Source organism: Lycorma delicatula, chromosome 6 (genome assembly GCF_047948215.1).
Source record: "Lycorma delicatula isolate Av1 chromosome 6, ASM4794821v1, whole genome shotgun sequence".
NCBI classification, from domain to species: domain Eukaryota; kingdom Metazoa; phylum Arthropoda; class Insecta; order Hemiptera; family Fulgoridae; genus Lycorma; species Lycorma delicatula.
The window spans coordinates 106,207,751-106,235,300 of record NC_134460.1 but is presented as its reverse complement, the minus strand read 5'-3'; the positions used below and the strand labels follow the sequence as shown (position 1 = coordinate 106,235,300).

Below are 27,550 nucleotides of genomic sequence, written 5' to 3'. Positions count from 1 at the left end.
AAATTCTGTATAAAGATAAATAATTTATAAAACTGATTACCCCTTTTTCTTTCTTTTATTATTAATGATCCCTGTCATATGAAACAGATCAGGGCAGTTAATGAAAAACAGAATTAAAAAAAAAATGAATTGTGAAAGATTTATATAATTTGAATGAACACTGTTGCATTTAACGATATTAAAATAATTTTTTTATTGTTTTAATTTTTGTTCATTAAAATTTAATACGCATTTTCTGTATTTAGTATAATTTTATATTTTAAAATGACTTATTTCAAATAACCTACTTAAATTACTGTGTATTATAAATTATAATTAAAACTGTATAATTTTATGAAGAAAAATTTAAGTTTCTTAGCACTCTGGATTAATTTAGAAGATGGCATCAGTAGTACCACTTATTTCAAATAAAGAGAAATTTCAGATTGGCAAAAAGAAATAGCAAACGATTCTCCAAAATCATTGATCACTTAAGAAATACTTTAAGTCATTAAATCAAAAGAAATAAAGTGCGTTTTAATGTTGCAGCGGCACTTCATGCATTATTGCCAAAGATATAACAAATTCTTTTTTCTTCCAAGTAAATTTTACTTTTTCAACCTTGATAATATTTTTATCTTGTTACTGCTTTTATGCCTTAGGTATAGTACTAAAACCACAAACTAGATAACATTAAACTTAAAAATAAATTGTAACTAAACGGCTAAATTTAATAAACTGTTAAAGAATATTTAAATAGTAACATTTACACTTTTGCTTGCTACACAGTAAATATAATAAACCCATGGATGAGAAATATGTGCCCCTACACTAAGAAAAGTCACTGCTTAATATTTAAAGGTAATTTCCCACATGGAAATTTTGATGTAACACTATGTATATATGGGAATATCATTTGGAAATCTTGTAGTGGTATGAAAAGTGTTAATCCTGACCAGAATTTGAACCCTGGAGATGTAGTACATGCTAAGATAGATGCTATAGTAGCCTTGAAGATTAACATTATAGTGGTCAGCAAATTACAGGTGTCAAATGGTATAATTAATGTTTATACCACTACAGTGTTCATTAATGTTATAATTAATTATTTTTACATAAAAAATTATTTATTATTCATGTTATGGTTACTTTTTTCTTTTTTTTTATCAATTACTGTTATTTTTATAAATTATATATCCAGTTTTAATTCATTAATAATAAATAGCATGTTAACTTAGTTCACGTATGAGAAAATCTATGGCTGTTCACAGAATGTAAAAAATACTTGACATTTGTATTAATTGTTACTGACAGGGTAGATCTGAAAAGTATTACTTGAATCTAATTTTGGTTTATTATTAGTTCATACATAGGTTGTAGCAAATATACATGAGACATTTAAAATTAACAGTTTTAAACAAAATTTTTAAATGTAATTTTCTATTTTTATGTTTTGCAGATAAATGGAAATATTAATGGTTTATTACCTGAAAATGTAAGCTTAGCTGAAATGGTAGAATCTCAAACAAAACAAATGGAATGGTACGCTCATTTAATGGATACAGCTGGTGCTGAAACTGCTTCTAAGTATGTTACATCATGTAGAGTGCTCTTGATATTTCATTAGGAATATTTCTTCTTTTAATAGTTATGTTTAGCATTTAAATTATATTTATTGACAAATTCTTAATAATTATTTTAATCTTCTCAATAATATAACAATACAGTAAAATAGAATTTTGCAGGATTAGAAAAATCCTGTTATGAACATGATTTCCATAACTGTATTTTATTGTGAAGCTATTGATGACTGTATTGCTATACGTAAGTGGTCTTTGAAAACAGGCTTATTAAATGACTCTTTGACGTTTGATGTAATACCTACATCATGTCTTATATTTCAGGATATTATTTAATGAGCTGTTCTAAGTTTTTTGAAACCATCATTTTATAAGGGAGCAGTGAGGAAAATTTTCATTAATAAAAAACTGCCACATGCCTTTTTTGTTGCTTTAACCCTTTCATATTAATGTTCCTTATTGGATATTTTCAAACTCTTTAATTTTCTGTATAGAATTAATGTAAAAAGTCCTTTCATAAGTTTTCTTATGCTTTATATAATTTGATCTGATTTATAAATTTAAAAAATTACTATTTTATAAATTTAAAAGTTAGTTACTAGCACTAAAATTCTCTGTATGTACTTTTTAACATTACTGGTAGTAACTTTGTCTGAAATGTTATGCGTTCAATTATTATGTTATATGTAGCTGGACTACTGAAAAGTTGCCTGCAAGTTTCTGAAAAGGAGTTTGAGCCACTTTTTTTTTAGGTTTTATTGGTTGACAAATTTCTTTTTCAGTATCGTTGAAAGTTGGAAAAAATCCAAGTTTCTATTATAGTCCTTATATTCAATGTTTTCTTGATGGATCTGACATTCATGAAGACTTTTCTTTATGAAAAGTAGCCTTACTATTCCTGTCTATTGCTATTTTTTCATGAATTATCATATTAATTGTAGCTGTAGTTACTCGAGCCATCCACATTACACAGATGCAATAGCCCTGCTTCATTTTCTTTGATCTGTTGGAAGTCAATTGAGTCGGTTTCTGTTCTTGGATGTCAATTGAGTGTAGCAAATGACAATACAAAAATTATTATGGTTGTGCTAAGAAGATAGTTTCTGCCAGCAAATTCTGAAAACAACTAAACACTAAATTGGACCAAAGTAAATGTACTTCTCAACAAAAGTCCTTAAAAGGTTAATTATAGTAAATTATAAATTTCCAAGTGCCAGTTTACGAGGGCGATTCATAAAGTTTGCGGCCTGATACAGAGATTTTGCTAGTAGGTCCAAATGGCGATTTGTAGTTAATGTAATACCCGTTAGATGGCACAATGAACAGTTTCCAACATGTCTTCTTAGTTATTTAATTATTGTGGTTACGAGGTAGTAGGTGCAAAATGGATAAAATCAAAATTCTAGCAGTAATAAAATATTTCGTTGTGAAAGGTTTAAACCCAACAGATATAAAAAAGGAGTTAGATTCAACATTAAATGCATCTTCTCCATAGTTTTTGATGGTAAAAAAGTGGGCAGCTGAATTCAAACGCGGTTGAACCTCCATCTTTGATGATGAACATTCATTCAGGACACTCTGAAACCGTCACAACCAATGAAAACGTCACAAAAATCCACAATTGCAGTATTAAAAGATCGATCATTGAAGATACGAACATTTGCAGAGATTGCAAAAATATCAGTAGACTGTATTCACAACATCTTATACGACCATTTGGGTAAAAGAAAGCTATCAGCATGATGGGTGCTGTGTTCATTAACAGTTGATCAGAAATGCACTTGAATATACATTTCTCAGCAGTGTTTGTACATATTTCAACTGAATTTTTGAGATGTTTCATTACTCTGATGAAATGTGGATTCATTATTATAGCTCTGAGATGAAGCAACAGTCCAGACAGTGGGTTGAAACCAGTGGAAGTGCTCCAAAGAACGCAAAACTGTGGGAAAAGTCATGGCCACTGTTTTTTGGTATGTTCGTGGTGTGGTGCCCATAGACTATCTGGAAGAAGGAAAAACAATCACTGGATAATATTATGCAGCATTGTTGGGCAATTGAAAGAGGACATTAAGACCAAATGTCCACATTTGAGCAAAAAAAAAAAATGCTTTTTCACCATGACAATGCACCTGCGCACATGTCTTTGCACTTTAAATTGCTTCCACATGCTCCATATTTGCCAGATTTAGCTCTGAGTGATTATTTTCTGTCCCTAAATTTGAAGAAATTGCTTGGTGGACGAAGATTTGCCTCAAATGACAGAAGTCATAGCTGATACAGATGCCTATTTTGCAGAGCTTGAGAAATTGTATTTTACTGAAGGAATAAAATAAGCTGGAAAAGCTATGGACTAAGTGTATTACTTTAAAAGGTGACTTGTTGAAAAATATAAAAAAATTTGGTAAGAAATTTGGTGTTTTCTTTCTTAGGCCATGAACTTTTCAAACTGCCCTCGTATAATGATTTTTCAGGTTAGTCGATTGGTCTTTCATGAAAACATATATATAATTCTTATGTACTAGAAATTTATAATTTTGTGATTCAGATTTTTTTCATCTATGTTCATGAACCAGTAATATAAAGTGTAATTTCTGCAAATCCACTTTTTAGAATATAATTTTAATTTTGTCATACCCGTACCAAGTTTGTTGGTAACATAGTTTTCCCTAGAAAATTTGGTAATAATACCTTTCTTTTAACTATTTTGAAGAGTAAAAAATGTCTATTTCATGATGGTAATCAACATTATTTGAGAACTGGACTTCAACATTGTGAAACACCCTGTAATAAAATACATTTTCCAAGTGATCCAGAAAAAAATAATTGGTTGCTTGACTATCTTCAAAAAAAATCTTATTTTGTAGGTGCATTCCTATATGTTTTGAAGTTCAAAATTAATTTTTTTAAATTTTTATTCAATCCAGTTTAAAAAATGGCAGCCATTTTTATAAGCTTCATGCTGTTTTACGCATTTGCAAGTATCTATGATTTTCTAAATTACTCAGCACTGAGTTGTCCTAGGCGTTTTAAATAAACTGCATTATGTGCAGTTCATTCTGGCCTACAGATCAAAGCCATATTTACTTGATCTAATATGATTTCATTCATATACCCTCTCTCTGTAGCTCAACTTTATCAAATGCGACTGAACAAAATTCTATTTTTATAGGGTGATTTCTCAAAAAAGTAACAGTTTCTCGGCCTCAGTATTCTCTGTCCTTTTATATGTAAGAGTGTAGATGATTTTTATAAAATATTAATGGTGAGTAGTTTACCCTTCAAAAATTACAGCTTTTAAAAATTGAATTATTCAATTTTTTTTCATTTTTCAGCTACAATATCTCTGCTAGGGTACCAGATAAAAATGTGAAAATTGCATATATACAAGGTCTTTATGGTATCAAACTTCAGTATAAATTACAACTTTGAGACTAAACTCAAAATAAATATAAAAAAATAGTGAATTTGAGCAAAACTTGATCTCTATATCCAGGATAAGTATCCACTTATCCTTAAATTAAAATCCTTTAATTATACCAGTTTATCAGAATTAAATAAATTTATTGTGCTTATGAAACTTGTATAATTGTTATATATTAATCATCAAAAATCAAAGAGTTTTTTTTATTATTAACAAAATGTGTTGTAAGGGTAATAGATAAAGAACAAGGTCTATATTTAAAGCTGGCTCATAAACAAGAAAATAAGCTGTATTTACTTATTTCCATAAGTAAATACAGTTTGTTTATTTATTTTATTATGAACAAGCTGTTATTTTGAACATGTTATTGTTTAAGAACAATTTAAACTCTATAATGTAAAAAAAAAGAGTTCAAGAAATGAGAAGGTGTTTTAGAATATTTGTTCAGTTCTGTAAGTGTTGGACTTAACGAACTGAGACAACACCCAGTGGTAGGTAGGTTTAATTTTATTCAGTTCATTCTTTGTGTTATAGTTGGTTAATTTTTTTTGTAAAATACTTTTAATCTTCTGAATTATGTACATACTAATACTTAAGTGCTGTGGTAATTCTATGTTGCCTCTGATGTGAATGTAATATTGTTCATTTATTTATTTTTAAGGTTTATGGAGATTGTTGCATTAGCTCCCAGGAAACCAGCTGCTACAGCACCTGCACCTCTTATACCTGATGTTATAAGAAGCCTTGAAGATATGTTTACTGACAAACCTTTAACATTCCTTCAACAGAATGGTCACATTCCAATACCTCAGGTAGGTATCATTTAACAGATCAGATGTTTTTGTATGTTTTACATAATAAAAAGTATGTTAATAGCACACTAGGAACGTCTGAGATCATGGCATAGGTGATATTGACAGATAAAACATTAGTTTTATTCAGAATTTTTATGGTTATTTCTGCACAGATTGTTATGAGCAATTTTAATGGTAGCCCCATTCTAAATATAAAGAAATATGATTTGTTATATGAATCACTGTGTTCATAAATTATAGTATAGATGCACATTACAGAATTATACTGTTGTAGTGGCAGAGCATGACAAAAAACAAAAGGTAAAGTGATTGAAGATTGAACATGTCTTATACTGTGTAATGGTCCATTCTCTCTCCATCCTATGTACTCTCACTAAACCTGCTCACAAACACCAACACATATTCGGAGGCAAGCAAAATGAATTACTGCACTTAAACAAATACGCTTACAAAACTGAATTTCTGTAATTATAATTAATTATTAAATTTAATTGATCAGCATTATTATCATTTATATACCCCAGATAATTTACTATAGTATTTACCATAGGGCCATAGGAATTGTTTGAAACTTGTTTAAAATAAACATACACAGTGTTTGTTAAAATTCATTTTGAAATTAAATAAAATGTCAAAAAGATTATCTAGAATTTAGCAAGATTAGTGGAGCATTAGACATTTTTTTGTTTTCCTTAAAATTCATTTGTTGCTCTATTTTTTTGTCTTCAGTCATTTGACTGGTTTGATGCACAGGTCTCCAAGATTCCCTATCTAGTGCTAGTCGTTTCATTTCGGTATACCACCCCCTACATCCTACATCCCTAACAATTTCTTTTACATATTCCAAACGCTGCCTGCCTGCACAATTTTTTCCTTATACCTGTCCCTCCAATGTCAAAACGACTATTTCAGGATGCCTTAATATGTGGGATATAAAGCTGTCTCTTCTTTTAACTATATTTTTCCAAATGCTTCTTTCTTCATCAATTTGCTGCAACACCTCTTCATTTGTCACTTTATCCATCCATCTGATTTTTAACATTCTCCTGTAGCACCACATTTCAAAAGCTTCTAATCTTTTCTTCTCAAGTACTCCGATCATCCAAGTTTTACTTCAATATAAAGCTACGCTCCTAACATATACTTTCAAAAATCTTTTCCTGATGTTTAAATTAATTTTTGATGTAAATATATTACATTTCTGACTGAAAGCTTGTTTCGCCTGTGCTATTCGACATTTTATATTGCTCCTGCTTCATCCATCTTTAGTAATTCTACTTTCCAAATAACAAAATTCTTCTACCTCCATAATCTTTTCTCTTGCTATTTTTACATTCAGTGATCCATCTTCGTTATGTCTACTACATTTATTTACTTTTGTTTTGTTTTTGTTTATTTTCATGTGGTAGTTCTTGCGTATGACTTCATCCATGCCATTCATTGTTCCTTCTAAATCCTTTTTACTCTCAGCTAGAATTACTATATCATCAGCAAATCGTAGCATCTTTATCTTTTCACCTTGTACTGTTAATTTGAATCTAAATTGTTCTTTAACATCATTAACTGCTAGTTCTATGTAAAGATTAAAACGTAATGGGGATAGGGAACATCCTTGTCAAACTCCCTTTCCTATGGCTTCTTTCTTATGTTCTTCAATTATTACTGTTGCTGTTTGATTCCTGTAAATGTTAGCAATCGTTCTTCTACCTCTGTATTTGAACCCTAATTTTTTTAAAATGCTGAACACTTTATTCCAGTCTACGTTATCGAATGCCTTTTCTAGGTCTACAAATGCCTACAAATGTCTACAAAAGTATGTTGGTTTATTTTTCTTTAATCTTCCTTCTACTATTTATCTGAGCCCTAAAATTGCTTCCCTTGTCCCTATACTTTTCCTGAAACCAAATTGGTCTTCTCCTAACACTTCTTCCACTCTCCTCTCAATTCTTCTGTACAGAATTCTAGTTTAGATTTTTGATGCATGGCTATAGTTAAGCTAATTGTTCTGTATTCTTTACATTTATCTGCTCCTGCTTTCTTTGGTATCATGACATACATTTTTGAAGTCTGCTGAAACTTCCCCTTTTTCATAAATATTACACACGTTTGTATAATCTACCAATTACTTCCTCGCCTGGACTGCACAGTAATTCTACAGGTATTCCGTCTATTCCAGGAGCCTTTCTGCCATTCAAATCATTTAATGCTCTCTTAAATTCAGATCTCAGTATTGTTTCTCCCCTTTTGATTTTGTTGGTTGTCAAAAGGAAGGCTTAAAAAAAACAAAATACAAAATCTCAAAATGATGCAGTTACATATTTTCTATTATTAAAATTTTTCCAGTTTTTTCTGTTCATCAAAATATAGAGTAAAATAAACCCTAATAGTTCCTCATTTATCTTGTAACACTATTACTATATTTGTTTGTTATGAAAATTCAAATAGGTGTGATTCTCAGCTGTCTAGATGAGCAATACTGAGTATGATCTAGGTGTTCTAGGTGATTTGGAAAAATGGATTTTCTTCAAAAATTGGCTTTATCTATTATCAAGGAATTCTAACAGTGATAGTGAATATTGAAGCCTTTTTACAGAAATATTAATCAATATTTCCAATGAAATTTCTATTTCATTATTTATTGCCAAAAAAATTTTTTTTTTGTGTAAAGAGTAAAGTTCCTGACTCTTCCCCTTTTCTGTTATCATGGGCAAGGCACACATGTGTGAGTACTCACATAACACACCAAAAGAAAATATCTTGTAAATAAAATTAACTGTATGTAATATTATTATGGTTTAAAATAGAGTACAGTTTTAGTATATATTAATCATTCATTATTACATAAATGGCTATTTAAAGAATGTTATGTGTGTTATGGTTATATATTTGTAATCCTCTTTTCACTTATTTTATTTAAACCAATTTTGTAGCAATTCTAAGTAAACTATTTGCAGGACATAAGTTCAGTTTCCAGTTACAGTCTCTCATCTAATTGCAGTTATTTTAACTGAAAAATGTAATGAATCATCAATATTGTAACCAATTAGTCCTCTCACACACTAACACTCCTCTTATCCACACTTATCTTTCCCTGTAGCCCATTGTAATCTTTTGCTGTTGGCTGACAGTCATGAATAGAACTGAAAAACAAGTTTATTTTAACTAAATGTGTTTTTGTTTGTGGTTTTGTTCATACTGCATATATAAAAAAGATCCATTATTTTCATATGTGATATGCAGTTTTATTTTTCTGGTCAAAAATTTACAAAATCATTAAATTAGTTGTTAGTAGCCATAACTCGAGAACAAAGCATTTCTGAACCTACTTTTATACAATCTATTTTTATTTTTAGCTCCTTGAAATAAAAAATTTCAAGGAGCTACTAAAAATATCCTTGAATACTGTAGATAGTTGGGAATATTACCGGGTGATTCAAAAAGGACTTCAAGCATATCAGAATTTGTTGAGATAACTTACAGATTTTATTGAGGTCGCATTTTATAGAAAAATACATCAAGTTTGTCACCCAAGATTCACTTTGTTTTGATATGGCTTCCATTTGTAATGCAACATACATGTCACCTAAAGTTGATTTCATTCCAGACTTAACCAGGAAGTTGGACATTACCTCTGCAGCTGCGGTGTAATTTGAAGTCTTAGTTCAGCAAGATCTGCAGGCAAAGGTAAAACCCGATCTTTACTGAAAACTCTATAAGAAAAACCTAGTGGGGTTAAATCTGGGGAGCAAGGTGGCCATGCGATTGGACCTTCACAACTAATCCACTTATCTGGGAATTGGCAATCAAATTTTGAAGCATGTCCAGATAAACAATACTATTTATGGTTTCCTCCTGCAAGAAGAACGAGTCATACAATCTTTGTTTGCTTAGGGTACAAAAAACATTGACCTTAGGGCTATCGTAAATGAGGACTTTCGCTACCCCATGGTTGGAAGTAATGGGTGGTTTACCTTACCACTGATGTGAAACTTTGATGCATCACTAAAAATTACATTGTCTAAAAATGTGCCATCTGCAATTTTATGTATCATTTCCACACAAAACTGCTGTCAAACAACTTTGTCGTCATCTGTAATGTGTTGAACCACGGTTAGTTTGTATGACTTCAAGTGTAATCGTTATGTAATATGTGTCCAGCAGTTGTTTGTTTAATGCCAGTGTAATGTGACGCATGTAGAGTTGATTTCTACAGACTATGTGAAAAGCTTTCCCCCAGTTATTCCGCAGCAGCTTCAGGGACACATGGGCGTCCTGCAAAACAATTGTCTCAATGAAGATTTGGTGCCAAGAGTAAATTGTATGCCTGCTAGGAGGTCCTCTAGTGTACTTTCTACGAAAATTACGTTGAACTGCAAACCATGAAACCAAAACACCCAGCAAACATGCTAATAAATGTATCCATTTTTAACAACACTGGTGGCCAAATTCAGTACTAATGAACTATGCGAGTCAAAATTTGATGTATAGAACTCAACGGAATTCTGTACATCACAGAATACATCAACGGAGTACTTTTGCTGTGAAGTAGAACTCAACGGAATCTGTAAGTTATCTAAATAAAGTTGTAAAGTCCATTTTAAATCGCCCATGTATGAATAAAGCTCCTAAAGGTTTGGATTGCCAGCTATTATATTTTATATTGTTTACTATGAATAAACTGAAATGAGCATAATTGTGAATGATGATAATCGGTGATTGTAATGTTATATTAAAATAGATTAGATTTTAGAAACTCTTAAATGAAGCGTTTTTATATCTAGTGTTATTTATCATATATAGATATGCCAATTTATTACGAGTTCTTATGAGTGGGGCAGATATATATGTTTATCTGTATATATTAGTGTATAAACCATTGTACTACACATTCCAAGTTGTGTAAAAATAGATCTATTTATATGCGATTAATCTTTCTGATTCTTCTTTTATTTTTTATGTAACAGAGAAGTATATAGTTAAGTTAATTCCTCTTATTATTTCTTGTAATAGTTCTTCCTTTTTCCTTTTATACTATGATACTTTATTTTATCATTTTAGCATTACCAATATAATTTTAACTGATGTTTTATAATAGAATGGGTATTCTTGTTACTGTTTGATTATCAGAAAAAATATCTAGAGAGTTAGGAAACCATACTAAAACCTAATATTAAATTATAATAAACATTTACTGGCATTCTCATTTATAATATTTAAGATTGACATTACATTATTGTTTGGTCATTAATTATCAAAATAATTTTTCAGGTTTCTCCTCTTTTTAATTTTCAGATGACTCCTATGATTGAAGGGATGTTAAACCAGCAACAGCAACAACCTTCACAGCAACAGCAGCAGCAGCAGCAACAGCAACAATTAATTAGACCACAGGCTTGGTATGAGAAACCTATTGATAAACCATTACTTCCACCCATATTAAATAGAGATTTAGAAGCATCATTATTTCAACAACATATTCTACAACAACAGCAGCAGCAGCCACAGCCTCAACATCCCCAACTCCAACAGCATCATCAGCCACAACATCCTCACCATCATCAGCAGATTGCTGCACAAAGGATTATAGGCCCAGAAGAAAGGTTTGATTTATGGGATAGTAATAGAGATATAACAACTTCTGTACCGTTGTATCAGAGGCAGCCGCAGCAACATAGTAATAATATAGCGATCAATCAGCAGGAAGATGATAATATTCATAACTTGTTAGATGAACCAAATGATAGTAAACAAATGAATGGTAGTGCTGGTGCATTTGCTGGTTACGCTAGAGCATATCAGCCAAACATGTTTCAGGAGCATGATTCCGGTGATGAATTGCTTGCTAATATTCAACGTCAGATTACATATGCCAGTGTTGTTAGAACCCAAAAATCAGAATCTTCTTCTCCTATCGAAGAAAAAAGTGGAGATCCATTTGCTGTTCTTAGAGAACTCGGTAATAAATCTACACAGTCGGGTCTTTATCATTACTTTGCTTAATATGGTAAATAAATATAAAGATAACATACATATATTTACACTTTTGTAGGTATACATAAAATTCAGTATTCATTTGCATTGATGATGAAAAATTAGAAATATATTATTAGTCTTATTTCAAATCTATTCTTATTCTGATCAAATGTGTTTTATTTCAGTACGAAGACAAAAAAAAAAAAAAATTAAAAAAAAAATTAGTAAATATATTTATCTATCATAACTTTATTGTAATAACATATATATAAAACTTTGTTAACTTATTCAGAACATAATTTTACAGAAGAAAAAAACTTATTTCAGTTTTAAAAAAAGTATTTTTTTTAAGTGATGTTAATACAGAATTTAAGAATTATTCCCTTTAAGATTTTTATAAAAAAACTTTCTAAATTATTTTGGACATTAAAATCACTTGTCATTTGTATAAAATATTTATACGCAACTGCAGTTTTTATACATTAATAATAATGTTTGTAAGCAATTATTCTTAAAATACTTTTGTACATAACAGATTTAAAAAGAAAGTAATACCCTATATGTTTTTATCTTGTAATGATAAACATAAATATATTATCTGAGTATTACATAAAAAAAAAAATTAAAAAAAAATTGTAATCTAAAAATGTACCGTATACAGTATTATTTCTGAAAAAATGCACATGTTGTGGAAATGAATCTGTTAACTTCATAAAGTGTATTTAACATTCCATCTATTATATATGAAGTTTTCATCTGTAAAACAATAATAATTTATGTTCAGAGATGTTTGTAATTTCATTTTAATAAATATGTAATTTATCATAAAATTTGTAAATAGTAAAAATAAATAATTTGTACATGAAAACGGGAAATACATAATAGTTGTTTACATATTACATAAGTTTAAAAATCTCAGGTATATGTAATATTTTGTAATTTAGGATAGATGAATATTTTTTAAACTTAATTGTAAAAAGATAATAAATTTTATATGTGCATTTATATTATTCCATCCATCCAGTCACGTATAGAATATTAATATTTACAGTAAGTACATACAACGTTGATTTATTAATTATGTACTATATACTAAATTGAATTGTATTTAATATATTATTATATATGGATTGGTAGAATTTCATTCATATTCATAATGTTTACTTATGTATGTAATATAAAAATGTAATTTTTTATGTTATTAAATTATGAAGAATAAGTAGAATTTGTTCACAAAATATAAAAATTAGTTATTAAAATATTTACTTAACACTTATTGAATTTATATATACTTCATAAAATTTTGATTTTTGAGTGCAATTTTAAAAATTATTTTTAAATTCATCTTTGTATGTATGTATTACATTATTCTATTTCTAATGTGTGGTAAAACTAGTTGAAATAAAATATTCTCTGTTTATTGCAAAGCTGAGGTCTGAATAGCAATCACTTTTAAAGGAATCTTTTAGGTTTCTTAAAGGATTACTCTTTATAAAAATTCTAACATCAGGTCTTACTAAGAATAGAAGAAAATTGCTTCAGTTGTCAATCTAGTCTTAAAAAAGATTTGGTTTGTCGTCATAGAATTATGGCAATGGCTCTGATACATTTTCTTGAACTTTTCTTAATTACAGTTGGTCTGTCTCAGTCAGTACCTCGATAAAAAACAGGACCAAATCATTTTTGCCTTTATTGGTGATTTATAGCTTCTTCATTAAGAACTTGAATTCACATTTATGGTAGGTATTTTAAAGTAACTTAAATTCACATTATAGTAGTATTTTAAAGTAAATTATATCTTTAAATATACCCCAATAAGTTCATTAATTTTCTACAGGATTCTTATCATGTGAATAGGGAATGACAATCAGATCAATGATTCTTATTGGACCATATTTCCTGTTAACATATTTAATATCGCTACTCGATTCTTTGTCATAAACCTAAGCATGTTATCTATAAAATTGAGTATATCTTGTCACAATATTTTGGAGTTTCGTAATAACTGAATTATTGAAAAATTGAATATGGTAATGTGAAACATACATTTTTTGTGTTAAGTAACCCAGTAAATTATACCTAATCAGTCCTAGATGTGTTAGTAATATTGAAAATAATTTTTGCTTGATTGATTGATTTTTTTTTGCTTTGTTTAGAAACATATCAGTCTTTTAAAAAAATTGATTATAGGAAAATGTTTCAATAGCTTCTTTGAATTTTTAAATTGAGGTGTACAAATTCTTTTATTAAGGATATTTAATGTCCCTTGCTTTGATTTAAATATATTTTAGTGGAGTTCAGGATTTTTACTGATGAAGACATTTCAAGAAACAGGATAGACAATTATTTTTGTGTATGTGTGCTATTTGGAAGCAGGGGACAATAACGATATTAGATATGTGATATGCAAGTTGACTGATGAGTATAGAAAACATTTCTGTTGTTGAAGATATAATAATGGAGTCAAGATATTATGTTGGATATTAAGATTTCATAATAACAAGGCTTTATACTGATGAGAAAGAAAGTTGAATCAGCTTTTGTGTAATATGTAAATTCAGTACTAATAAAGATATAAAATAATATTGTTTAAAAAAAAAACAAACAAACGGATATAACCATAATTTAGAGTGTTAAATAGACTTTAGAAGTCTACATGTAGTGAAGAAGATTATTTTCGACAGAGGAGTTGTATAGTCTTTAAAAAATGATTGCTGCTGCTGCTGCTGATCATCTAAAATGACACACCTTCAGTCACATTTTATTTTGTAATAGGGTATAAAGTCATAAGTTGGAAATCTTGACATTGTTTTATAGGGTTTTGATGGGACCAGGGACAAATTTTTGTACTTGTAAGATATAGTTATTGTTAATGTATATCTCATTTTTCAATAATTTGCCTGTAAAAATTTAAAAATTCTGTAATTTACATTACATTTATTATTTTGTTTGCAGTTTTATTAACACAGTTAAACATACTTTTCTTTTCTTAAACAAGAAAGTTATGTTAAATAAATTTATTTTTTCCAATACATCGGATATTAAATATTTATTTATTATAAAATTTACTAATTATTAAAAAAATTCTTATTTTCCCAAACTGTAATATATAAACATAAACCTTGATGAATATTCAATTACATTTTGTTCATGTTATATATTTTGTAGTTTTCTCCTTTTTTAACTGCATAATTTTGATCTGATATATTTTAACTGTTTAAGGATTACATTAAATGAGTTAAGCATATGTGTGTATTAAAATTAAAATATATTACTATTTAAATAATTCTGACATTAGATTAGTGATAGTTTATGTTCATTTATTTATTTTTAGTGATTAAGTTTACAAATAAAAAATGTATTCACCATTATTAATACAAGTGATTGGATCATAGTTAAAAAAATTTATAAATATGTGATATATATATAAATAAATCATATATTTTGTTTGTAAATAATACAGGTATTATGTAATACAATCTGTATTATATATGTAAAATGATTAAGTCTATTCAGAATCGTATTATTGTTGCTTATATACTATATCTCATTAGAATATGATTTGTTTTGTTGTTAATTTAGAAAAATATATACTATACACACATACTTTCTAAGTAATGAAATAAAGACTAGATTTCTAATTTTAATTCATCTTGCATTAATATATTTATATATGTCTATGTAAATATTTATTTATTATTTTTTAATGGGGTTGTCATGAGATCGATTATATTAAATATGCTAATAAAAAAAAAAAATAAAAATAAAATATTTATAAAAATTTGAAAAATTAAAAACAAAAAATTTGCTCTTTGTCTATATACATATTATATTATATTTATATCTATTATTTTGTATTTATACATTGTAAAAAAAAAAAAAAATTGTAATATTTAGAAAATGTTCAGTTATTATTTATCTATTAAAATTTGTACGTACGTATCAGATGTAATATTATTATTATTATTATAATATATGTAATATCTAATTAATGATCTATATTAATATATTATTATGTAATTTATTTCATATGATTATTTTGTTTTATTTTTACTATTATTGGACGTTTATTTTTATTCCTTTGTTGTTTGTTTTAATTCAACAAAACGACTGAAAAGATTAATTATTTTTTATTTTTCTTGTTGATCTCCATTTTCTACACATTCTGTAATTTTCTTTTAGAACAAGGATAGTTCCTTATTTAAGCATAAAATTTATAATGTGATAGCAAGTTCTGAAATTCTTATGGCTGTATTTATATTACTTTAAATATGCTGAGCTGAGATCAATCTTATGGTATCGCTTTTACCTATTTCATTAATTAAAAGCACTCATAATTTTTTTTATTAATCGCAATCTCTATTTCTGTGTATAAATTTGTTACTTGTTAAGAAATACTAAGTACAGTTATACAATTTTGAACTTTTAAATCATTTGTATTATCAAATAATTTTGACAATTCAATTTCCACGATCATTATTAGGTAATATATTTAATTCCAGAAATTGCATTTCTTGTAATATCAATTTTTTTCAGATTTACTCTTGTTAAATAGAAGAGATAAAAAATATCTGCATTCAAAATTAAAAAACTCTTAGGCTGGCTTCATATAACAGTATATCTCTTTATATGACATATATATATATATATTTTTTTTTTCTTGTTACATTTTCTCTCCCCTCTATAAAAGTTTGATTTCAATCCCTCTTACCATTTCATGTTTCTGCATTTTATTTCCAGTTTTCTATAAACTTTGTTAAAGATATTTATTTTCCTGTAAAATGGACACCCTGCCAGATATGGACTCAAATAATTTGCACAATAAAATGTTAACAAAAAGCAGGCTGGTTTTTTGGCAGATTAGTTAAATAATAATTAACATTCACTAAAATACTTTATCACTCAATAATGTGAGAGAGGGAGTCATTGTACAAAGAAAGTATTAATAGTGGTGGTGTGCTGGTATCGCTTTATAACACCATAAATATCAATACCAAGGAGTTAATTTCTTTTAGTAATATTATTTCTTTTTTGGAGACCAAAGAGGTAGCTTATAAGAAAAGAGAAAAGATTTTTTAAATTGTTCACTTCTAATATGGTTTTTACATTTTAGAGATCATGAAATGTTTCAGATGTTTTTGTTGTCACAAGTTGCCTGCCTACATGTTTTCATTATTTGCAATAAAAATAATTTCTAATTACTGCCCTTTTATTTTGTCATATCGCTAGATCTATTTTAAAAATTGATACTAAAATAGAGTAAAAATTGACATCCAAATACATAGTACTTTGATTTAAACTTTTTTCGTCATGGATTATCTATGTTTGACTTTTTTCCTCCTTTTTATACTAACACTGTCCAGATTCTGTAACACTGTCCAGTATAGGTAATCTCATATTGCAGGGAAAGTCAATTTTTTCAGATTTTATGATATCCTTCTACGTGCAGTTTTCTTTTGAATAAAAGTATCAGAAAGATAAGGTAAGATAGTACAGCCCAAAAGCATTTAAAAAATCATCTTGACACTTTGCATATTTAATTTACAGTAACTCACAACAATAAAGGTACATTGTTCTTGCATAAAAGACATTGCTGCTCAGACTAAACAAATTGCTTGGTGCCACACCCACTGTTGCCTGGAGGCATGATCTAGCAATGCTACCATTCACTATTCAGTCACACAAAATTACCCTAATAAAAATATATTTTACAAATTTAACTGTCAGCTTCCTACAAAGCTGAAAAATTTGGGTTGCACGGCTTTACGATCACTCTTAAGTTTTAGATTGTGCTAGTTGTATGGAAACTCTGTAGTTAAGGGATTATCTGATCTAGAAAAGAACAAAAACTTCATTTATTGATGATTAACCTTTTGGTGAAGTTCGCATGATCTTGCTAGTAGAGCACTGAGTTTCCAAACAAGTCAAGAATGAAAAATCTGACCTGTACCATCTCATAAAGGACTTTACCAATTCTTTAAAGAACTGAATAAGCCAGGTCTCAGGAAAGTTATTTTTCAGTTTAACTGTTTATGTTTCGAACTCTTAAACTGTGAAATTAGAGAATACCCTATTTATATTACATTACTCGAATGAAACTGTTTGACTTTTGTTATTACAATGTGTGGAGTTTCAAAGCCGAAAGAATTAAATTTTGAAAAATTGTGGCTCAAGTTTTGTATTCACAGTATGTCCGAAAAGTTACTGAACTAAATTAAATAAAAATAAATTTTTAAAGATAAACGAATTTATCCACATAGAACCCCTCACAAGTTATACACTCGCAGCGCCCGTCAAACGAATGCCCTTTTTCGAATGTCTTAGAAAAAGCGACCTTTCATGTTCAAAATAGTTTGCTGGAGCAAAGTATTTGATTTACGAATTAATAACGTTTTAAAACTGTTGCTGTGTGTGCCAGGGCATTGTCGTGCAAGAGAGTCCAACTGGCCAGATTCGACGCATCAAGTGTTCCATTACTTACAAATAGAATTCACGATTTGACCAGTTGGGACAATTTCATGATGAATCGGGCCCTTAAGAATGTAATCAACATTGTTTACACTCTTAATTTTTGCTGTCTGACTTTCGCTGGTCTTTGTGCTTTAGGACTCTACCAAGAAGGTGATTGACGCTTCGTTTGCAGATCCACAAAAACATGCACCTGTTTTTGTTCTTCGGCCAAGAAGTGTGGAACGAAACAAGAGCACAGCTTTCGGTAGTTAATTTTTTCTGTTACAATTGTACGAACCGCGTCTTTACCGATGTTTAGTACTGCTATTGCCCGAAGGGTAAGATGTTCGGGCAGGAGCACGTTTTGAAGTCGAACAAAATTTTATCGCGCTTCTACATTCCATCTTGTGTCAGTTCCTGATGGCTACATGGTAGAGTTAGGTGTCTGATGTCTTCTTAGAAGGCGGAATTGCCGATTTGGATTTCTTTCGACGCCGGACTGATGACTGTGCAACGTGATCAGTTTGAGGGCAAGATGTCTTCCGATTAAGACGCTCATGGCTACGAACGAAGGGGGTGGTGTTGCAACCAGACATCGCGAGTGGAGGGTTCTTCTTCCTTGAGGGGAACTGAGACGTTCCATGTCGCGAGCTAGCACAAGGTCACATGAACACAACGTTCGTGGCCGAATATAACTCGAGACTGAAATGATGAAACTACACCTATTCGTCAGCACTAATCTTTGTGTAACTGGACCTTATGACGTAAAGTACAACTAAGTGTTTAATATTGAAGCAGAATGAGGTACTGGGAACTAAATAAAACCATTGTACACTTGTACGACTGCAATTGTGATTGTAGGGATGTTTATTTTACTAAAGTTTATACCTACCGTTACATATATCTCTGCGCATGCGCCGTTTCATTTTACTTAGTTATGCGGGTGCTACCATTAATTTAGTGGCGCTAGTTTATGCTTCAAAATTTTATCAATCCAATTAATCGGATCCACTTTCATACAGACCAGTGCTCGTCAGACATAGAAGTGTTCCTTGGTTGTGCGAGAGATGGCGCACCTTGTATTTACTACAGAAACTTAGTTCGGGAATTTTTGAGACCTACCGTGTAGTTAATAAGTCAAATGTATTGGTGGAATTTATTTCAGTAATTTGTAAAATACAAAAAAAACCTTTAAAGTAAAGTGCTTAGATAGAAACTCACTTTTTTACTTAATCTGAAAACATTAATGCGTCCTCCCTGGAGTATAGTCATGGTAGACCGTTTATGTTGTAACAATTTACCTTGAAATTGCCACCTAACTGTGACGAAATGACAATTTCTTGAGACTACATCTCTTGTGTAGTTTTTAACTTTGATAAAAATTACATCTTTGCTGTAAAGGTAGGTTATGCTGCTAATTTGTAAAAATCTTGAACAATAAGTTCCAGACTCGTACTGATGAATGGAGAAAATGTGTAGAGGTTATTGAAGTCCCCTTGGCCACTGAAACAACTAATATATGTAGATTAACAAATTTAATAACTCGTATATTATTTTTTGTGATTTGCAAAGGGATATTCCACTTGTAAGTGAATTTACAACGTATAACACTTGATCCAGCCCCCCAAAAAATTATGATTGTGTAACTAATAAATTCATCTTAGATCAGTTATGAAGAAAGTTTAGAATTTGGCTATTTTCGTTACTTGTATAATGGACAATTTTTATTTTCTGATCACCGCAAACTATTAATTAATTTTTCCTGTTGTTCAGTAACTCCTAAATTTTGTTTGTTAAAAAAGTATTTAACCGATTATTTTATTTTTTTAAATGTATCGATTGCAAGCGGTTAAACTTGATAGATCACAGAGTACTTTTCAAGATGATGCCCGTAGCCGATATGTAGTTGTTAGATGGCGTCACTGAAAAAAAGTAAATAGTACATATTTTTCTTTCTAAATTCATACGTTGCACTATCGTTAAAATAATGCAATGATACTATAGTAATAAAATAAAGTAAGTATTTTTTTGAGTACAGTAATTTACGTATATCATTTACTGTATAACTTAACAAGAATCTAACCTGTATTTCTGTATAAATGTCTGAATATACGTGATTACATTACACGCGGAAATTTTCTGGAACGTAACTAAATCTATATACTAAATAAATCTAATATAACCAAACTTAACCCTCGCTCGTTAGTCAAGGTTAGCGAACGTAGGTTAAGTTTGATTACATTATATTTATTTATTATATAAATATAATATATATTACATTGCCGGGGTTATCAGGTCTACTACCGTGGAATGGCTCCCGGTATTGAGCCATATACCACCCCCGAACCTGCGCCGTATGAACGCTCTTGTAAGAGAGTACAAGAAGATTATGTACAATCGAAACCTGCCAATACATGAGGATGCCAATCGTGATCGCCTTTGATCTAGAAAGCCACCTATCAAAACAGCAATTGCTGCCATAGGGGACGGATTTAACCTTACGCCTGGCGTCGAGAATGGACCACAAAGCAGAATAATCAAATCCTATGTATTAATCAAAGGTCGCTGGGTTTTGACTTGCCACGTAAGACATGGTCAACGCTAAACAGAATACGTACTCAGCATGTTAGGTGCGCCTATTTCCTGTATAAATGGTGTAAAACACCGACGCCCCTTTGTGAGTGTGGTGAAAATCAAACTGTCAGACACATCACAGAAGTTTGCCCTAGGACATGAAGGGAATCCTGAAGATTTCCTGATGGCGACTCCAGAATCAGTAGCATATATTTGTTTGTAATTTTGACTGTAATTGGTGTTATGTTTTGGTGCTATACGCTAAATAAATAAATTTATTATATAAAGCTAGATTATAACTTACATTTTTTTTTCTCCTTTCAATAGCGCCATCTAACTGCATATCGGCTGTGGCATCTTTTTGAAAAGTACCGACCACAGCAATAGTACCTAGTGCAAGTGCGTTTTTTGGTGTAGCATTATCAAGGAACGTGTTAAACAATGTTACTTTGTCAATTCCTGCCAAAGGTTGGTGATACCAAACCTTTGGTAGGCTCTTGGAAACTAAACTATTACAATTACAAGAATTTAAAGTATGGAATAATCATATTCAAGAAACCATAACTTCTCCCAGGTGGCATATCTGTAGACCAAAATCTAAATACCATAAACAATGGGTGTAGTTTGATAATGTAAAGTCGGCTGACTGTCAGAAATTGCAAATAACATTGGTATCGGCAGTTTCTGTATACATGATTTAATGGTTAGAGTGGCAACAAAATTAGTGCCAGAGGTTTGACCTGATTCATTTTGATATTGCGCAGTAGATGCTAGATTGTGTGATCTTAACTTCCTTAAAAATGTACTAACTGGTGATGAAACTTGAATGTATGGGTGCGTTCCACAACTGAAAATACAGCCATCGCAGTTAAAAAACTTTGACAAAAAAGCAAGACAAGTGATAAGAGATGGTAACTGTTTTTTCTACAGCAATGTAGTTGTGCATAATGAGAATACTCCAGAAGGCCAAACTGTATATAAAGAATACTATCTACAGATTCTGCATGATGCAGTCCGGCGAAAGAGAACAGACCTTCGGAAATTATGCAAGTGGCAGTTACATCATGATAATATAATCTTTTGCGTCACATTGATTCAGGATTTGTTTTCTGGTCAAGTATGGAATTACCCAAATTTGCCAAGCTCCTGAGTTGTAGATATATTTTGGTTGTTGCTCAAGCTGAGAATAACCTGATTCAACAGCCGTTGCAAAACAGTCTATGAAAAATATTTCCAGCAATGGAAGAAGAACTGGATTTAGGGTGTGGACTCAATGGAAATGCTGCAAAAGCTACATATAACAAAACCTATGCACTAGCTTTCAAGTAATAACAGCCTACCCCTGGATATGCTAGTTACTGTTGAATACTGTGCTGCTGAGTTCAAGTATCACCAAATATTGTTTGACTCTAATATAACCAAATTTTACACTGACTGAAATAAGGCATTTATTTATTCAGTTAAGGATTGCAGCTCTTATGGATGAGTTACCAATATTTACCACACCAAATTGATGTGTTTTCAGGAAAAAATAATGAATGTTTTGCATTTAAAGTTAATTTTAACAGTAAACAGTTCAGAAGAAAAGAGGTTAATGACTGGTTAAATATTAAAATAGGAGAACATTGTACAATAAATGCCAAATTTTCACAGTAGATAGTGAAACTACAAAGGATGAATTAATTAAAGAAGATATTAAAAGGCGGCTGGACAACCCTGCATAGTTTGCAGAAAAGAGATCAGGATAATTCCAAACTAGAATTTAAAGTTCTTAAAAATATTTGTTCGGAATGTGGTAGCAAAGTATGAGCAATAGGGAAGAAAAAAAACAAAGGTAAGGCTTTCTAAAGCCTCATCTTTTGTGATGTCATATAAGAAATTTGAAAATTAGGTTGGTTGATAAGAGTATGAAATAAATAGGTTATAGATGAATTGGAAAAATTAAACTTTATGGTAAACTAAATTTTATCAGAAAGAGCAAGGTGTTGGACCATATGTGTGTGTGTAAATATATATATCTAGGTTTTGCAGTGCGACCCATCGGGTTGGTCTAGTGGTTAACGCGTCTTCCCAAATCAGCTGATTTGGAAAGTTGAGCGTTACAGCGTTCAAGTCCTAGTAAAGCCAGTTATTTTTACATGGATTTGAATACTAGATCGTGGATACCGGTGTTCTTTGGTGGTTGGGTTTCAATTAACCACACATCTCAGGAATGGCCTAACTGAGAATGTACAAGACTACGCTTCATTTACACTCGTACATATCATCCTCATTCATCCTCTGAAGAATTATCTAAACTGGTAGTTACCGGAGGCTAAACAGGAAAAAAGAGAGATTTTGCAGTGCAGAAAGAAAAACAGTAAACAAAGATAAAAATTCTGAAATAAATAGTTGAGGATGCAGTACATAAGAAACTGGTGTACAAAAGCCATCAAACAGTAAAAAAACTGATGAAAATGTTTAAATAACACTAACATAAAAAAGAAGTTAAACATTTTTTTATTATAAAAAAAATTCATTATAATGTTTTCAGTTGCTTAGTAAGTTTTTTTTTGTAAAACGTAAGTTACTCTTACTTTCATACTTTATTCATTTTTTTCAAATGGTTGATGACTGAAGTTACAGCACTAATTTTTTTTACGTTGAGACAGAATTGAATTGAGAAATATCAAGCCTCATAGGATTGAATTCAGAAACCTTATAGATGAAAGTACTAATTTCATTACAGTAATTAATAGTGTATATTCAAGATGTTACTCAAAAAGACATAGACCTCCAACCCATACTATTATAGATTAAACTTTAAAATATATGGGTTAGCAATATTGGATATGGATAGTACTTGGGAGAATTAACAAAGAAACCAAACTTAATTATTATTAATTAATTTATGACACAATCATTTCCATAATTGCATTAATAATATTTACAAATAATTTGATAAAAATTAAATTTTATAAATTCAAAGGGAAGAATATAGTTTATAGTCTTTTAAACTATTACTAATGCCTAACATTTTTAATTTATTTATTTGCTGTTTTCAATACATTCTTTATCTCGTTTTTTTTAAAAAAAAACAAAAAAAACTAGTCTTTATGTGCATAGACCTTAATAAAATCTGTATGAACAATATTAAATAAAATGATTTTATTTTCAATTGGCTATTGCATTGTTGAAAAGAAAAAAATAATAAATAAAACAAAATTCACTGCCTTTAATGAACATTAATTAAAAAAATATATATATATATATATATATATATATTTTGCAAGTAATTCTAATAGATGAAACAAAAAAATATTAATAAATAAACTACTTCTCCAGTAGCATTTTACGGAAATCATCATTTGATTTTGGGGATGATGGTATAGCAGACTGAAGATTTTTATCCTGATTAATAGAATTTTCTTCTCCACTTGGTGATAGCTTATTTGATGACTTAGTAGTTGGTTCAAAATTTAATCGAACTGCTGGTCCCTTAGATCTTTTATGAACTTGTTCTCTGTTAGACTGTAAATTCCTGGAGTTTCTGGCCTGCATAGGAATAAACGCAAAAGGTACAGTTGGTGGTTTTTTGAAAAGCTTGTCTTCAGATGCCGGATTTATCAATGGTTGTTTATCTGTTGTAGTTTTCTCATGTTCATTTACATCAACTTCCATTTCATGTCCCTCAGACGTCTTTGGGCTTGTTTCAGTAGAACTGGGTTGCCTAGTTCTACCACTTTGATGTATCGCACTAGGATTACTAAATTCAACATTAATCATCCTCCCTTTTAAAAGAGTATTATTTGCTTTATCACGAGCTCTACTTGCAGCCTCTTCAGTTTTATATTCAACATAAGCAAATGGTTTTGATGATCCCTTTTTATTAATAAGTCTTAAGCTTATCATACTGCCATGTTGATTAAATATTTTTTCTAAGTCATTTGGGTTAATTGTTTTAGCAAGATTTGATACAAAAAGTTTATTTTTTTCTTGTTGTTGGCTGTAATGAGGTGCACTATATTTTTCTTTTGTATGTTTAAACTCTGAAACATAGACAGGTCTGTTATAAATTGGAGTATGTTCTAATTCAAATGCTTTCAGTGCTTCTTCAGGTGTAGCATAAGTGACAAATGCAAATATTTTCCCACCTTTAACTCTATGTAAATCAACTTTCTGTACATCACCAGCACGGCTAAAAATAATTTTTAAATCTGAATCTTTTGTAGCTGGATGCAGATTACTAACAAATACTGTTCTGTTTTGTTCATCGGTTTCCAAGTTTGAGCTTTCTTCATTTTTCACAGTCTCTTCATTAGGTTTCTTTTTTTTTGAGGGTGGTGACTGATTATTATCAAGTTCATCGTCACTATCAGCTGGGCTGGTGTTACTATTATTATTAAAAATAAAACCAGGAGGTAATGTTGGTCCTATCACTGGTGTGCTGTTGGTAGATGATATGTCACCATGTTGTTTATTAGATGAGTTTACACTCAAACTACCAGTTGTGGTACTTTTACTGCCCTCATCATATCTGATATGTGATTTATGCTTAGTTTTATGATTTATGTTAGACGGTCTTTTATCACTATGCACAGAGTTATTTCTTGAATAAAACTCTGTATCTGACAGATTTGGTTCATTAATGTTAAAAAGTTCTTCTTCAGCATGTTGCAACCAAGAAATTAATAATCTAATTTGATGTTCAGTTTTTGATTTAATTCCCAGGTTCTCTTTTGTTTTACGGTTCATTAAACGTGACTGTAAAAAAATATTAATTTTTTTTTCAAGATGGTTGTATGAAGCAAGTGATCCATGAATATTTTCAGAATTCAGCCAACTTTGGCTAAAATATTCCATCTCATTTGGAAACTGTGTTAAACCAACATTAAATAAATCATTAATAAAAGGTATATTTCCAGACATTCTTGCAAAATTAATGGCCATGGTCCATATCTGGTAATTATTTCTGAACTTTAATGCCATATATTTCCATATAACCATAGCTTTTTTATCATCTTTAAACCAAAATCGTTCAATATCTACCCAGAATAATATAAAATCCATAATGAATTTATGTGGTTCATCAAACTTTTCCAAATGGTAGATTGCTTGTTGAATCAGCTGATAAATTAATGGTTTCTTTTTTATGATATTCATATCACTTTTAGATATTCGCTTTTCAAATGACACATATGACATCCAAACACCATAATAATTACAACCATCTTCTGCATATTTCTGTAAGCCTGCTTCATAAATATCTTTTATTTCTTCATATTCATGTGAATTACTTTCAAGTATTATTGCATACTTGATATATAACCGTGAATCCCATGTAACATTACGAAGTGCTCGCTTACATGTATCTAAAACCAGATTTGGCAATTTAATGACAGAGTTTAAAAAATCTATATAATCTAACCAAATAGATGACTTCAGACAGTGATGAACAAGAGCTCGTTCAAAGATACACTGCAATCTTGCTGGATTATTCACTCCTCTATCCATTTCATGTAAAATATAAGACTGATAAGCTTCTAATGAATACTGAGATTTTTCCAAGGAGTCTTCCTGAATTTTTATTGATTCTGATTCAATCTGCATTAATGTCTGTTCGTGGAATTTTTTAATTTCATCTAAATCTATTACAATACTTTCTGAATCAAATGATTTAAGAATATCTGTATATGGAACAACATTTGTTAAGAATTTTTCATATAACTGATCATGTTCTGCCAATGGTATAGACATTTCTCTTTTAAACAGTTTAATTACATTTAATAACTTAAGTTTATAGTTCTCAATATTATCAGAGTTATTATTTTTCTCTAACTGTAACTTTGCTTCAATTAAAAAATTCATTTCAAATTGTTGATATGCTTCCCAAATTTTACTGCCATCCTGATAATGAAGTCCACAATTCGTCACTGCTTTTTCAAAGGTGTCACGAACAAAACTTGATGTTATACTAGCACATGCTCCTTGCTCTAACCTTACTGTTAAATATTTAACATAAAGAACCCAAATATCAACACTAAGATAATCAACCAAAGCCTTCTGAAAGATGTCTTGTATAATTACATGATCATTTAGCGTTGGGGGTGCATTCATTTCATCTTCAATCCACTGAATCCATAATTCAATAGTCAGGGGATATAGTGTGCTCATACTTCTCCTTGCATTACGTAGTCTATTAAATGATATAGCAGTCTGTTCTGCAGCCACTTTTTTTTCTTCACTGCCTACATCAAATTTTGCTTCTTGAACAGAATACAAACTGTACAACTCAGATGATTTATTTATAATTTGTATGTAAGCATCATAATTATGAGCATTAAATTTAACCTCATTCTGGACAACGAATAAACTAGACTTCAGTTTTTTAATCTTTAACTGAATATCGTCTTCTTCGGAGTCCATTTGAGGAAATTATTTTTGAAAAATTAGTAATTAAGTCAACTTTACTTGGCCAATAAGATATAACAACCTAAAGATTAATTCAAAAATATTAAATTCTTAATTAACAAATAAATAAAAATACTTGCAACACTTTGCTTGCCAAACATTTGTATAACGTAAGTCTGCAACTATTAACAGAGATCTCACTTTTTAATAAAAATTACTGACAATCAAACGTTTGAAAATGTTCAACACTATAAACAAAATAATAGGTTAGTATTTAGAAAACAACCATTCCACCGCCATTTAGATACTGTTGTCATTCTTTATCATTAGATTACCCTAAGTAACGATAACATGAAATTAACTTC

The 27,550-nt window shown here is 30.0% G+C and overlaps 2 protein-coding genes across 4 annotated transcripts in view; one reads left to right on the top strand and one right to left on the bottom strand.

Moving 5' to 3' along the window:
• Helz (Helicase with zinc finger) overlaps nucleotides 1-15,697 on the top strand; it is a 118,278-nt gene extending 102,581 nt beyond the window's left edge. For 2 of the 3 annotated variants that reach the window (XM_075368284.1, XM_075368283.1), the window contains exons 19-21: nucleotides 1,439-1,566; nucleotides 5,645-5,795; nucleotides 11,067-15,697. In XM_075368284.1, the coding sequence (XP_075224399.1) occupies nucleotides 1,439-1,566; nucleotides 5,645-5,795; nucleotides 11,067-11,798 (1,011 nt within the window). In that variant the 3' untranslated portion in view covers nucleotides 11,799-15,697. The remainder of the gene's footprint in view (nucleotides 1-1,438; nucleotides 1,567-5,644; nucleotides 5,796-11,066) is intronic. The other variant, XM_075368285.1, reaches the window with a different exon arrangement.
• A 7,936-nt stretch (nucleotides 15,698-23,633) lies between these two features.
• LOC142326099 (spliceosome associated factor 3, U4/U6 recycling protein-like) lies at nucleotides 23,634-27,506 on the bottom strand. The gene has a single exon (XM_075368279.1). The coding sequence runs from the start codon at nucleotides 27,198-27,200 to the stop codon at nucleotides 24,108-24,110; it is 3,093 nt and encodes a 1,030-aa protein (XP_075224394.1). The 5' UTR covers nucleotides 27,201-27,506; the 3' UTR covers nucleotides 23,634-24,107.
• Between the last annotated feature and the right edge of the window lie 44 nt (nucleotides 27,507-27,550).

What these genes read in the sequence shown, in the direction of transcription:
- LOC142326099 (XM_075368279.1), bottom strand. Translation starts at nt 27,200, where the DNA reads ATGGACTCCGAAGAAGACGATATTCAGTTAAAGATTAAAAAACTGAAG.